General features: G+C 41.5%; 1 protein-coding gene across 10 annotated transcripts; it reads left to right on the forward strand.

Annotated features, from left to right (window-relative positions):
- The first annotated feature begins 2,771 nt into the window (after positions 1-2,771).
- On the forward strand, positions 2,772-9,765 carry CBR4 (carbonyl reductase 4). 10 transcript variants are annotated; one of them, XM_025150106.3, is made up of 6 exons: positions 2,772-3,334; positions 5,665-6,246; positions 6,327-6,447; positions 6,949-7,085; positions 7,583-7,717; positions 8,975-9,765. In XM_025150106.3, the coding sequence occupies exons 2-6, from the start codon at positions 6,198-6,200 to the stop codon at positions 9,151-9,153; spliced, it is 621 nt and encodes a 206-aa protein (XP_025005874.2). In that variant the 5' UTR covers positions 2,772-3,334; positions 5,665-6,197; the 3' UTR covers positions 9,154-9,765. The 10 variants fall into 10 exon arrangements, with proteins under 10 accessions (XP_025005874.2, XP_004940989.2, XP_046796681.1 ...); XM_004940932.5 differs by having other exon boundaries at positions 5,665-5,807; XM_046940725.1 differs by having other exon boundaries at positions 2,772-3,027.
- Positions 9,766-12,376: the final 2,611 nt, after the last annotated feature.

Raw genomic sequence — 12,376 nt, forward strand, 5'->3', positions numbered from 1 at the left:
ACATTAATTGTGTGGATGGGCAGGATCAGTTACCAGACCTCTTACTGGAAGCTAAAAGAACATGTTGGACTTCTAGGAGAATTTTGTAATGAGCTGTGCTCTTGAAAATCCATACCTGTGAAAAGTGATTGAAACTGCTGAAATAAGGTATGCCTTCTATATAAACAGCCATCAATTCATCTGGTATGGTCTAGAGTGAGCAATAGATAATTCTTTTCAAGGATGCTAATTGCTTATGTTTGCCTGTTGGTTTTTTTGTTTGTTTGTTTGTTTTTTTAAGGAAAATATTCACTAATAATAGATAAATTAAAAAATGGTACCAGCAGTCATCTAAAAATAGCTCTTCTCATCTTTAATAACCTACTTTCTACCTCATTAAGCCAGCCGATTGGGTATTATTATGCTTTACTACTCTAATGCTCAATCACTGGAAGGAATTACAACAGCACTGGCTTCTGTATCTCTCACAAGGAGATGAAGTCTTCAGCTGCTTAGTGAAATGCATGAACAGGATGAAATGACAACAACGTATTTCTGTGAGATGAGATGAGATATGAAACTAGATTTATTTGGGACAATCTGATACAGAAAATCGAATGTCAGGAATTGAGTTCCTTGAAAGCTTTCCAAGTATTACTGTATGTGTTTCAGGCTGTAAAATGGGTAACAGCTGTAAAGAATATTGTCTTTGACATTTCCTGTAATACTGTTGAAGATAAAGGAGGTGAGCAGTCTGTGAGATATGAGCGATTGTTGCTATCACTATCACAGTTGCTATTTATTATGGACCGTGTTCAACACTCATTGCTGGCAAATCATCAGCTGAAGTTCTGCCAGTGTAAGTCCTGGTTAGGATCACAGCTATGTGCAGTTATGGGGGAATGGCTGCACAGTCCCCTGACTTGCTGCTTTCTGTCCGTAAGTAGATGTACCACCTTAAACCAGGTATTCCTGTGCTCAGTAAATCTGTGCCTCATTAGTGCTGATCTTGCAAACATTTTCATGATCCTACACTGAACAATCCTGCAAAATAGGTGAAGCTATAAAAAAATGGCTTAATGCCATTATGCCTTCAGTTTCCTGATTCAAACAGCCTGTGGTCTCTTCCTAGTCATGCGTGTTAAAGATTTCTAAGTAGATACCAGGAGAAATCATGAAAGTATTTCACTTTTATGTCCTAGTGAGTTCAGTCTAAATCATCAGTTATTTTTTTTCCATGTTTATTAGCCTCTTTCTTCTTTCTTTTTGCTCCCTTCTCCTTGTTGTCATCTCCCAACATCCCGGTTTCTTCCCTTTTCCCAACAAAACAAACATGAAGACACAGTAAATACAATGCACTAAATCAAAATATGAAGAGAATTTTGCTGCATTACAGGACCAGAGTGGGCAACAATGCCAAGTTATCCACACCCTGTGTGGAGATTCAATACTCTGAGGTTGTGATTACTGTGGTATGTCAGGGTAGGAATAACTCAGCATCACAGTGTGATGGAAATGTTGGCTGTTCAGAACGTTTTGCTGTTAGTCCTAATGCTGACAGCAATTTTCTGTTCGCTGATAAATGCTTATCAAAAATACTCGTTTCACCAGCAATTGGAATGATATCCAAAGAGGTTGTTGCAGGATAAATTCTTGACATGATTGCCATAGATCTTATCTTGCAGCCGATATAAATATTTAGCAAACATGAGTAGGGATGAGGCTGAATGAGAAAGTTGAGACTGTGCTGATACATGGTGAAGGGGACTGATGTGCTCCCTGGCACTGCACCCCTCAAGTGAGGAGCTGATGTATTGAGGGAGGCAAGGCATTTCTGGAGGCACAGCGAGATGTCATCTCTGCAATGCTTCCTGAATACCTACTTTTAAGACCGGGTGCAGTGAGGGGGTATTGCTTTTATTTAAGGTGTAACGTGCTGCATGACAGCCCTGGGAGTGGCGTGCTGGCTGTGAGCAGCAGCTGGGGCTGAAGTAAGGGATGCAGCTCCTCAGTGCCTGGGTGGAACTTCGGCACAGGCCTCATGCTCAGGTGTGAAATCAGCTTAGGTGTGAAATCATCGCATTGCAGTGGGGAAACCTGTTTGGTCAGGAGAGCATGAAAGCAGCAGTGACTTGCCAGAGCCTCTCATGACTTTGTTCTGAGTGAATGTGTTTTGCTTCAGATGTAAGACTTCACAGAAGCGTGGCAAATAAGGGGAATGTATGCTCGCGCGTATGTTGAAAAAGTGCATCTAATCGTGCAAAACCATCTAATTTGGCATGATAAAGCTCACTCTCAGAACACAATGAAAACACCACAGAGGTTTTAGATGGTCTATAAAAGAGCAAAGCAGACTTCAGTAGTAAAGATGACTTAAGAACAAAAGCACGGTAATTTGGTCAGCCGAACAGCCCAACTGCTGCGGCTGGCAGAAATCCTGCGAGGAGCGTTTCTGTCCCACGTCCTGCTCGTGCGTTCCTCTGGGGCTCTGTGGCACTGCCTAGAAGGCCGACGCCCTGCCGCAGGGGTGTGGAAAGGGCAGCGTTGCAACCTGGCGGCTGTACAAGCGATTACAACGTGTGTGACTACGAATATATCAGCAGCGACCAGCGCCGCTTTTCCCCAGTGCCCCTCTGGCCGCAGGGCGGAGGGCAGCGCCTCCCCGCAGCTGTTAGCCCCGCGCAGCCTTGCCCGCCGGCGCTCGGTGCCGCCCCCGCCGCGTGTGGGACGGCGCGTCCCAGCGTGCCCCGCGGCCCCTGGGCGGGCTGCGCTCGCGCCGGGGGTGCCATCTTGAGCCCGAGCGCCGGAACCGTACTGCGGAGCGCCGCCCCGCGAGGTGAGTGCGGAGCTGCGCGGCGTCTCCGCGGTCTCCTCCGCCACCGGGCGGTGCGGCGCCGACTGCGCGCGGGCGCCTCCTGGCGGCGGTTGGCGGCCGCTTCGCGCGGGCGCCCTCCGCTCTGTGGGGCCGCGGGTCGGAGGAGCGCGGTGGCGGCAGGACGCGGGCCGGGCCCATCACTGCCCGAAATAAGGGAATATATTAAAGAGAAGGTGTGCAGGGGAGAGAGGAGGTTGCGTGTGAAGGACGGGGTGCTGTCCGGGCGGTGGAGCAGGGCTGGCCCGGGTAGGCGCATTCCCAGCGCCTCTCCTTGGAGGAGTCCTCCAGCGCGTCAGAGCCGCCCTGCGCGGCGGCCCGGCGGCGTGGCGGGCACGGCTTTAGCGGCTCCTTCCGAAGGAATGGGACCGAGAGCGTGAGGGGGGAGCGGGCGCTGCAGCGGGCTGCGTGGTGGCCTCGAGAAGACGCTGTTGCTCGGAGGAAGCTTGGTTTTCCGTGCCGTTCTTTGAGCAGGGAGTTAAGGTTTGTTCTTCCGAGTGTTCATTTGCGTCCCAAGTCGCAACTCCGAAGAATCTTTGTGGTGTTTTTTGTGTCAAAACGTAAATTGTAACGGCAGGCGCCTTACGCACGCTCCCTGTAAATAGCTGGTGAGGGCACGAGGACGTGGAGCATTCCTTCTGAAAGCACAGAGTCGCTGAGTCTCTTCCTTTCCCACAGAGCAGGAAGGGCAGAATGGTGCAGCTGAAGAAGCTGTCTTCCTTAGACTGAAAAAAACCATGGGAGCAGCGGCTCTGGTGGCCCTGCAGGCTCAGGCATCTTCAGAGTTCTTTGGAAAAGAGCATACGTATAGGTGTGGCTGCATCCATCGGCAGCGTAAGGTATCTCACTGTAGTTAATCCCAGAGCTGATGCTGGAGAGTTGCAGGTACCTCACAGTGAGTAAGGCGGCACTCCTAATTATGGATATCCTTTGGATATTCAGAACTGACCTGAGCAAGGCTCCAAGTGAAGACCAACTGGCATTGCTTTGGGTAGGGGTGTTAGACGAGGTGGTGTCCAGAGGTTCTTCCCAACCCATGTTGTTCCAGGTTTCACGTGGATATAAGGGAATAGGTATGTTGGGTACTGGTGAGAGGAGAACATGGAGGAAGAGATAACATTGTTGCAACAGAAAGACAAGAACTTCCTAGGCTCTGTTTGGTTCTGTGGAAGAATAGATCCCTCATAGTGGGAAAGGCAGAAGGAGACTTCGTTTCTAACAAGATATGTCAACAAAATACAGCTTGTTTGTGCTTCTACTCTGCTGAGTCAGTAAGAGCTACAGTTCTTAGGTGCAAAACCTCTTGATTAGTCCATTGCAGACTAGCTACCTAATGGGAGTACCTGAAAGGTTAGCTCTCCTAGTGAGGCTGTGGTACCCGTTCTTCTCACTAAGAAGTTGTCTTTGCGCAGCACATCTTTTTGTATGTGTCCTTTTGAAAGGATGCCCATCTGAGATAGAAGCATCTATCTTCTTCCTGCTCCTGGGAATCCAGTGTGCCAGCTGGGAAGCGGGCGCATGGATTGATTTCAGGCACTTATGTTCATTTTCTAGTCTGTAAATGGATGGGCTGCTCCCTCTCGCAGGTTTTGATCTTCTGTAACCAAAATGTGACGGAGAGAGCACCCAGTCATTTTCTGGTCTTCTGCGACTAAAATCATTGCACAGTTATAGGAATTGATAGTGTCTGTGTATGTGCCTGTGCAGTTTTAGTTAAAACACATCAAAAAGGGCATAATAGAACTAAATAAGGAAAAGGGTAGGGTGACAGGATTTCTACAGTCTTTAGTAGGATATGGAGTGGCTTCCACATGTCTGAGAGTAACTAAGTAGATGTGGAAGAGGATACAGGTGGATATGGTAAAATCCTGAAGTGTAGTCTCTGAAGTTACGAGCAGAAAGGGGAAAACATGAGGAGAAAAGTAGCATTCTCTAATCAGAAAGCAATTTAAACACAAAAGGAAGTACTCTTCCACAAATAATGAAACTCATTGCCTCAAGATATTATACAGGCCAAGTGTAATTGGGTAAAAAAGGATTTATTTAAGTGTATGGAAAAGGAGTTCATTACTATTGCTTGTATCCTTGCTTTGGCTTTGGCTCAAGATGTCCCTAAGCAGCTGATGATTGGTTTGTAGAGATTACAAATTAAAATCTCATTCTACAGCAGCACGTTTTTACAGTCCTGCTTATACATCTAAGCTAGCTATTTCTGAGTCATTTCAGATTTCAAGAAGGATTTTCTATCTTCAAATGTAGAAAATCAAAGAAACAAACTCTAAGGCTAGTGGTAAAACGTAGTATTGTGTAGTGAAACTTAGTTTTAACCTGCTGTTAATATAGCGTTATCAAGTCATGCTCCATTTGCAGTTTGGGTGTCCAGTACAGATGCATAGGATGGAGAGAGACCTTGAGGCTAAATTTAGTACTAGAATAGTGCAGAAACAATGTAATTACATCTACTGTGTTGGCTTTGAATAAACATCTGAGTGATGCATTATGGTTTTTAGATACATAAATCACATATTTCTTCAAATAAATAGGAGTTATTGTGACACTAGTACTGAAGTTCTAGACTATATGTGTATAATTTTTTTTTTGTTAGTTCAGAAATTGTTGAAGTGGTGTCTAATTTACTTCAGCTCTTTATTTTTCCATGAATAAAATAAACAAAAGTCATGACTTTTCTAATCCTGCATTACAAAATGCTGCAAACAAATAAGGATCATGATGTTGACAAGAACAGTGGTTGTTCTCTGCAATGTTTGGCCTGAAATTCATGCTTGATATGCAATTTGTGAATTATTTTTTAGGATGGGCAAGATTTGTGCAGTTTTTGGAGGATCCCGAGGAATAGGAAAAGCTGTTGCAGAATTATTGGCACGGAAAGGCTGCCACCTGGCAATTATTGCTAGAAATCTTGAAGTAGCCCAAAATACTGCACGCAGTCTTGGTGGTATGTATACTGGTTTGCAGTGATTTCTTCACTGTCAAATGCGTAGGTAACTTGTCATAAGTCATTAAATGAACCATATTGTTTAAATAGATAAAGAAACTGGGAGCAGAGGGGAAGTTATTTCATTACGCCTTTGTTTTCACAGTACTCTGGGAAGAGTGAATATGTTGCAATTCATATCATGCAGCTAGAATAGATTCAAGGAGTTGTTCAAGGTTGCAGCAGGGAGTTGGTAGGAATTGAGTCATCCGTGGCTCCTGACCAAGCTAGAACAGAGACCAGTCAGATCATGCTGAAGTTCTGACTTCAAAAGGTTGAAAGTATGATGAGAGTTGTCATGTAACAAATTAGTCCAGTTCTTGAAAATTGTGCTGATTTAATTCTCTGGAGATGAAATGGATTCCTCAAGTTATAACTAGTTCAACATCTGTTCTTTCAGGTGAGTTTATAAATTCTTAAGATTTACGAATTACAAACTTCTTTCTACTGTTATCATCACGTGCCTTTATTTCAATGCAGCTGGCCATCTGGCACTTAGCTGTGATGTATCCAGAGAACAAGAAGTCCAACATGCTTTTGAGGAGATACAGAGGAATTTAGGTCCTATTAACTATTTGGTTAATGCAGCTGGGATCAACAGGTAAGTTATTACTTACAAGACAATAAGTAATTTTAGACTACACCATATTCTCTTAAGGTGCTAAGTATAGAAAAAGGCCTTTGCAGTTAATAAGTGTGTTGTTAGTGATAGCATCTGAGAACAATTTCAGGTGTTCACTGGTATTTTATTTCTGATGGAAGTAAAATTTTAGTGAATTAAAACAGCTTTCACTGTAGATTCTGAATTGTGAGTTTATATGTTCCAGCTCTATTTTCTTTCTTTTACTTGTTCTTCCTGAAGTAGTCCAAAGCAATAAGTCCAAAGCAGTATTTGTTGCAAGTGAGACTTTGTTATCAGAATAGCAGCACGCTTTTCCTTCTGTGTGTCATCTTGGCAACGTCAACATTTTGAATGTTGGAATGCATAGAACCACATAAATCTCCTTTAATGTTCTGCTTATTGGTCATGTTTAATTATGAGTAAAAGTGATCCTTGAGGTTGTGCACTGAGCTCTTGTGTGTTTTTTGGTCTCTTTGTCAGGGATGGCTTGTTACTGAGAACCAAGACTGAAGATATAGTATCCCAGATTCACACGAACCTTCTGGGAACAATGTTGACATGCAAAGCTGCTGTAAAAAGTATGATTCATCATCAAGGAGGTGCTATTGTTAATATAGGTAAATTGCTTGTCTAATCCTATGGAATTGTATGGAAAGTACTTTTCTAGAATGGTCTGGCGTGTGTAATGTTGAAACGTTGCTTTTTGCAATTGACTGTTTTCTTTATATTTCTTTCTCTTCTATGTTTAGCATTTCTTTATGGGGAAAAAAAAAACAAAGCAAAACAATTTTACCATTCCTTATCAGGGGACTTCCAGTAGCTAAATCTACCAGCTGCTGGTTACAAGAATTAAATTGGTGTCATAGTTCCTTTTTTTCAGTGCAGTGGTATTTTTTTTCATTTCACTTTCCTGGTACACGTTCCTCAACATAGATATGCACTTATCATAAACATCACAGAAAGTTGAGGGATTTGCTTACTGCAATAGACTGTAATGTGCATTGAGTAATATACGTTGAACTCTGTTTCCTTTAATCTCATTTTCTACTAAAAAATTTAAACTGAAACAATAAAGCTATTAGTAACTAACCTCTTCAGTGTTTCTTTATTTTAGGGAGTGTTGTAGGACTTAAAGGCAACTCTGGTCAAAGCATATACAGTGCTAGCAAAGCAGGAATAGTTGGATTTTCGCGTTCTCTTGCTAAAGAAGTTGCAAGAAAGCAAATTCGAGTCAACGTGGTTGCTCCAGGTTAGTTTTTGGGAACTCTGTAAATCCTTGACTATTGCAGTAAGTGAGTGGTTTTCAAGACTGCCAGGTATTTGGTGTAGTCTGCAAGTACTTAAGACAAATCACTATTTTTTTTCTTCAACCTTTGTAAGTAAGTAGTTTTTTCTCTTTTTTATTTTCTCCCTAGTTTAAGATACAATATATTCTTTTACAAAACACTTTAGTTTTTCCAAGGGAATGCTGAGAAATTCAGGAGCATGCATCTACCTGTTCTTCTATCTACACTTACATAAAAAATGGCTTCTTTTCTTTGTTCCTCCTTCAAAACCTGCCATCCTTACAGATGGAAGAATTAGCAATAGCTATATACAGGGAGCTGCCTTTGTGTAAAGAATGCTTCTAAAGAATGTTTATTTGTTATTAGAGAAACATTAAAGACCATAAGAAGCTGTCTTGAAAACATCCCTGTCTTTCCTTTTAGTTAACAGAGATGGTCTGGAAAGAAATTTTAGGCGGGTGGTTTCACAAGACAGTCTGTTCTAGGCAAAGCACCACCCTTAAGAAAAAACCTTGTATGTCTTTTCTGACATTCAGTGCTCTGAGTTATGTGTGTACTCTGCTGCTCGCCTCGTGCTGCTGTGTCTTTCAGACTTCCATGTGAACCAATTCAGATCATGAATCATGCAGGAAAAATACCTTTTCTTGGTTAGTGAGTTGAACAGCTCATAGGGGAGATCTGTACAGCAGAAGGTAAAGCTGAGACTTCTTCTTAGTGGCAGATGGACATTAGATCAGATCTTTATGAAGCTGCAACTTATGTGAAGGGAAGTGCAACAGTGGGAAAACTATATCTCAGACACTCGAAATTGTGAAGAGTTGTCCTTCAAAACAGTAAAGAAATATTCCTCAGGTAAGAGTTATAATACAAATTCTGAAAGTGCTGGAATAAGCTCTAAAATTCAATGAAAGCACTTACAAGCAATAGGTGTTTCTTGTGAGGGATTTTTGCCTTTCCGAAGTGATAATATGTTTTTTGAGTGCACTTTTAGAGTTACCTTTTTTTTTTTTCACACAGATCTCAGTTATATCAGTGCTTCCAAAACTATTTTGTTGGTTAGGTAAAAAATTTGTTCTTGGCTACAAAATGATGCAGACTGACTTCTAAGACTTTGGAGAATGGCTGCTGGGGATGGTCATGTTGGAGGTTTCAAGGGAAGCTTCACTGGGAAAATTTAATTGGAAATTAGGTTACTCTTTTTGTGTTTTTTCCTTTCTTAGGCTTTATTCACACAGAGATGACTGCTCATTTGGAAGAAGACGAGTTGAAGAAAGCAATTCCCCTTGGAAGGTTTGGAGACCCTCATGAAGTTGCACAAGCTGTTTTATTTCTTCTGGAGTCCCCATATGTTACGGGGAGTACTCTAATTGTGGATGGAGGCTTGCAGCTTTTGATTTAGATATTACCTTGAATAAGTACCTGCTGAAATATAAACACATGCTAATTAAGGAGGGGGAAATTAGGCTAAGATTCACGTATATAATTGACTTCACATTCTTTAATCAGATGAATAATTTGTCGCAGTTAAGTCCAACAGGTATGTTTAGCTACCTGAAAGATTTGGTATGGTGATAGTTATAAATAACTTCCTGATGGATTTTTAAAGCACTGTTTTTATGAAGTCACGTTTTCCAGTTTGGAAACGAAGTAGAGATTTTTAAACTGAATTATTGTGTTACACAAAGGTGAATAAAATGCAGGGCATGCTTATTTGCTGTCAGTTATGGTTGCATCAAATTTTTCATGTATGTTGAAGATTGTGAACCCTATGATTTTTTTTTATTCCTATCAATCAATCCCTACAAAGTGGCAAAGAGTTTCCTTTGTTTTTTTCTTTATAAAGGTAGAAGCTTCTTGGTCTCCAGCATACCTGAATTGCCTTTACAAGATGTAATTATATGCAATATATTTTTATGAAAACAAAAACTGTGCAGTTCTATTCTTAAATGTGTGTACAGTGATTATTTAATTCAGTAGCACTTGATTGGATTAAAGGACTGTTGACTGGTCACTAGAGTTGCTAATTCTGTAATTCTCTGAGTTCCACCTACACAAACACTGGTCACTGGCGAATGCTATGGTTGCAGGCCTTGCTGCTGCCTGGAAGTCTTTTCACAGGCTCGATACATGTGGAGGTTTAGGTTGGATATCAGGGGAGGTTTAGGTTGGATATTAGGAAGAAGTTTTTCACACAGAGGGTGGTGAAGCACTGGAACAGGTTGCCCAAGGAGGTTGTGGATGCCCCATCCCTGGAGGCGTTCAGGGCCATGCTGGATGTGGCTCTGGGCAGCCTGGTCTAGTGGTTGGCGACCCTGCCCATAGCAGGGGGGTTGAAACTCGATGATCGTTGTGGTCCTTTTCAACCCAGGCCGTTCGATGATTCTATGATACGTGCTGAGAAGACAAGTATTGCTTTTGAAGTGCAAAGTACTGTTGTGTGTCTTCTTCAGCTCAGTCCAACTGTTAAGTTGATGCTCTCTAATATGTATATACTGTCAATAAAATAGCCATTTATTTTACTCAAAGCAGCTTTTGAAGCAAGGTAATTATTCAACTGTAAATGATCTTAGATATTTCTCTCTTAATGAAAAATTACCAAGGGGTTGACCTCAGGCTTTTCTATTGAGATCAAGTAATTTTTGGTATTTGATGTTTTTATCTTCTCTGAAGAAAACTGTGAATGTGGTTTAGGATTTTCTCTTAGCTCCAGTGTTCTTTGCATCATGATCCAGATGTTGATTCAGCTTTTGAAATTTCTTCCCGTCTTGGCACAAAGTGAAGTACAGAAAGAAGAGATCTCACTGGTGATAACTTCGAGTCTTTAAAGTCTGAGATTTTCTTCATTTGTGTGGCTGGGAAGTTTTGTCTTTGTGCCAGAAGACAGCGCATTTCAAGCTTCTCACAGGTATGTATTAAGAAATAATAGAAGGAATGGTTGTATTTTCAGGGATTTTTATAATTGTTTGTGTTGCTCGCTTTTGGAATGTAAAATATCAGTAAACGTAGACCCTTTAGGAGGCCTTATCTTACTGATATCTCTGATGAGAGGTGGTGTTACTTGCTGTGAGAAGCTGTGTTTCGTATGTGTCTTTGTTCCAAAAATGTAACTGCTAATTGTGTTTCTCTTTGACCGGAGGAACTGGCCAGAGAATAGTTGAATTTCTTCAGAGAGCAATGAAGGCGAAGGACAGCTGGTGCTCCCATGTCTACTAGTCGAGCAATCAGTCATATGTCAGTAACTTGGCTGCTGCCCATACCTGCCCTTTGTTTTTTATCGGCAAAATCTGTGTGGTGGATCTTGACCAGAAACCAAACATAAGAGACTAACAGTAATTTCCTATTAGTGAGTTTTGGCCCTAATCATTGTTGCTATCTATTGTTTTGTTTAATAAAAGAAATGTTAAGTAAGCGAATAGCAATAGCATTTTTAGTGTGTGATTAAAACCTGGATTCATACCTTTAGAAGAATCTCAGTATGCTGCTAAATAATTTCCTAAAAACATCCCAATTGTTCTGTTGTCTTTAAATACGATATAGGACCTGACTGAAGTGTTAGTAGCCTTTTTAAAATGCATATTTTCTCTTCAAACCTGGAAATGAGGACTGAAAGCCGTATGAAAATAAGAATCCATTTCATAGTTTACTGTGTATGGCTACTCTGAAAAGTAGTACTTGTATTTGTCAGGCTAAGTTTCTGTCTGGCCTGGTGTCTGTTTCAGACAGTGGAACTAGTAAACGTGTAGGGTAGGTCACTGATCAAGTAAGTAGTGATGTCCCTTTAGAACTCTCTTTGGAATGTCTAGAACAGACAGTCAATTTTTCCTCTTTGGGCATCTAGCATTTATGCCAAATTGTATTAAAATATTTTGGTTTCTCTTTTGTGTGAGCAGTTCTTAAATAGGACAGTGTGCTTGACTGACTTAGCGTGATTTCTCATTTGAATTTTGGAAACTTCAGTCTACTCTCCTACTGGTAATACAAGGTTTCTGTGATTTCATTCCTAGTGGAAATGAATGATTTATACTCTGATTCATGTGGTATTTCTTCACCTGCTATATTGCTTAATACTCTTTTCATAGAATCATTAAGGTTGGAAAAGACCTCTGAGATCATCTAGTCAAGCTGTCCACCTACCACCAAAATTGACCCCATTTATTACTTTTGTTAAGTACCAGTATTCTGCTACCTTGTTGGTTGAGAATGAACTCTTTTAGAAATTCCCCCTATTCCAGCAGTTTCTGCATTATTGCTACAAATTTCATTCTTCAGGCATGTATTGAAACTTTGCCTCAGCATATGATTTTGGGAGTGCTTTAAAGCAGGCTGCTATCCAGGGCTCATGTTCAACTTATTCTGTGTTTTATTCCAGGTCCTTTCTTCTGCCCCAGTGACACCCTTGTGTGATTGATACCTTTATGGCCTGTCACCATCTCCCCAGATTTTCTACAGAGACCCCCGTGACATGTTTTGAGGGTGGCTGCTTTTGTAGCTGTCATTTAAGTTGTCGTGCAGTCCTCTTTAACCTCCTTTCTGACTCACCCATAATTACTGCTCTGTGATTTCCCTTTGAGCTAGGTTACTGTTTCAGAAAGGATAGATATCCTCGCTGAAGGAGGATTGTG

Source organism: Gallus gallus, chromosome 4 (genome assembly GCF_016699485.2).
Source record: "Gallus gallus isolate bGalGal1 chromosome 4, bGalGal1.mat.broiler.GRCg7b, whole genome shotgun sequence".
NCBI classification, from domain to species: domain Eukaryota; kingdom Metazoa; phylum Chordata; class Aves; order Galliformes; family Phasianidae; genus Gallus; species Gallus gallus.

Bases quoted from the DNA above. Each gene is read 5' to 3' on its own strand.
- CBR4 (XM_004940932.5), top strand. From the start codon at position 5,666: ATGGGCAAGATTTGTGCAGTTTTTGGAGGATCCCGAGGAATAGGAAAA. The intron at 5,808-6,326 runs GTATGTATACTG...ATTTCAATGCAG, and splicing joins TACTGCACGCAGTCTTGGTG to CTGGCCATCTGGCACTTAGC. The intron at 7,718-8,974 runs GTTAGTTTTTGG...TTCCTTTCTTAG, and splicing joins AGTCAACGTGGTTGCTCCAG to GCTTTATTCACACAGAGATG.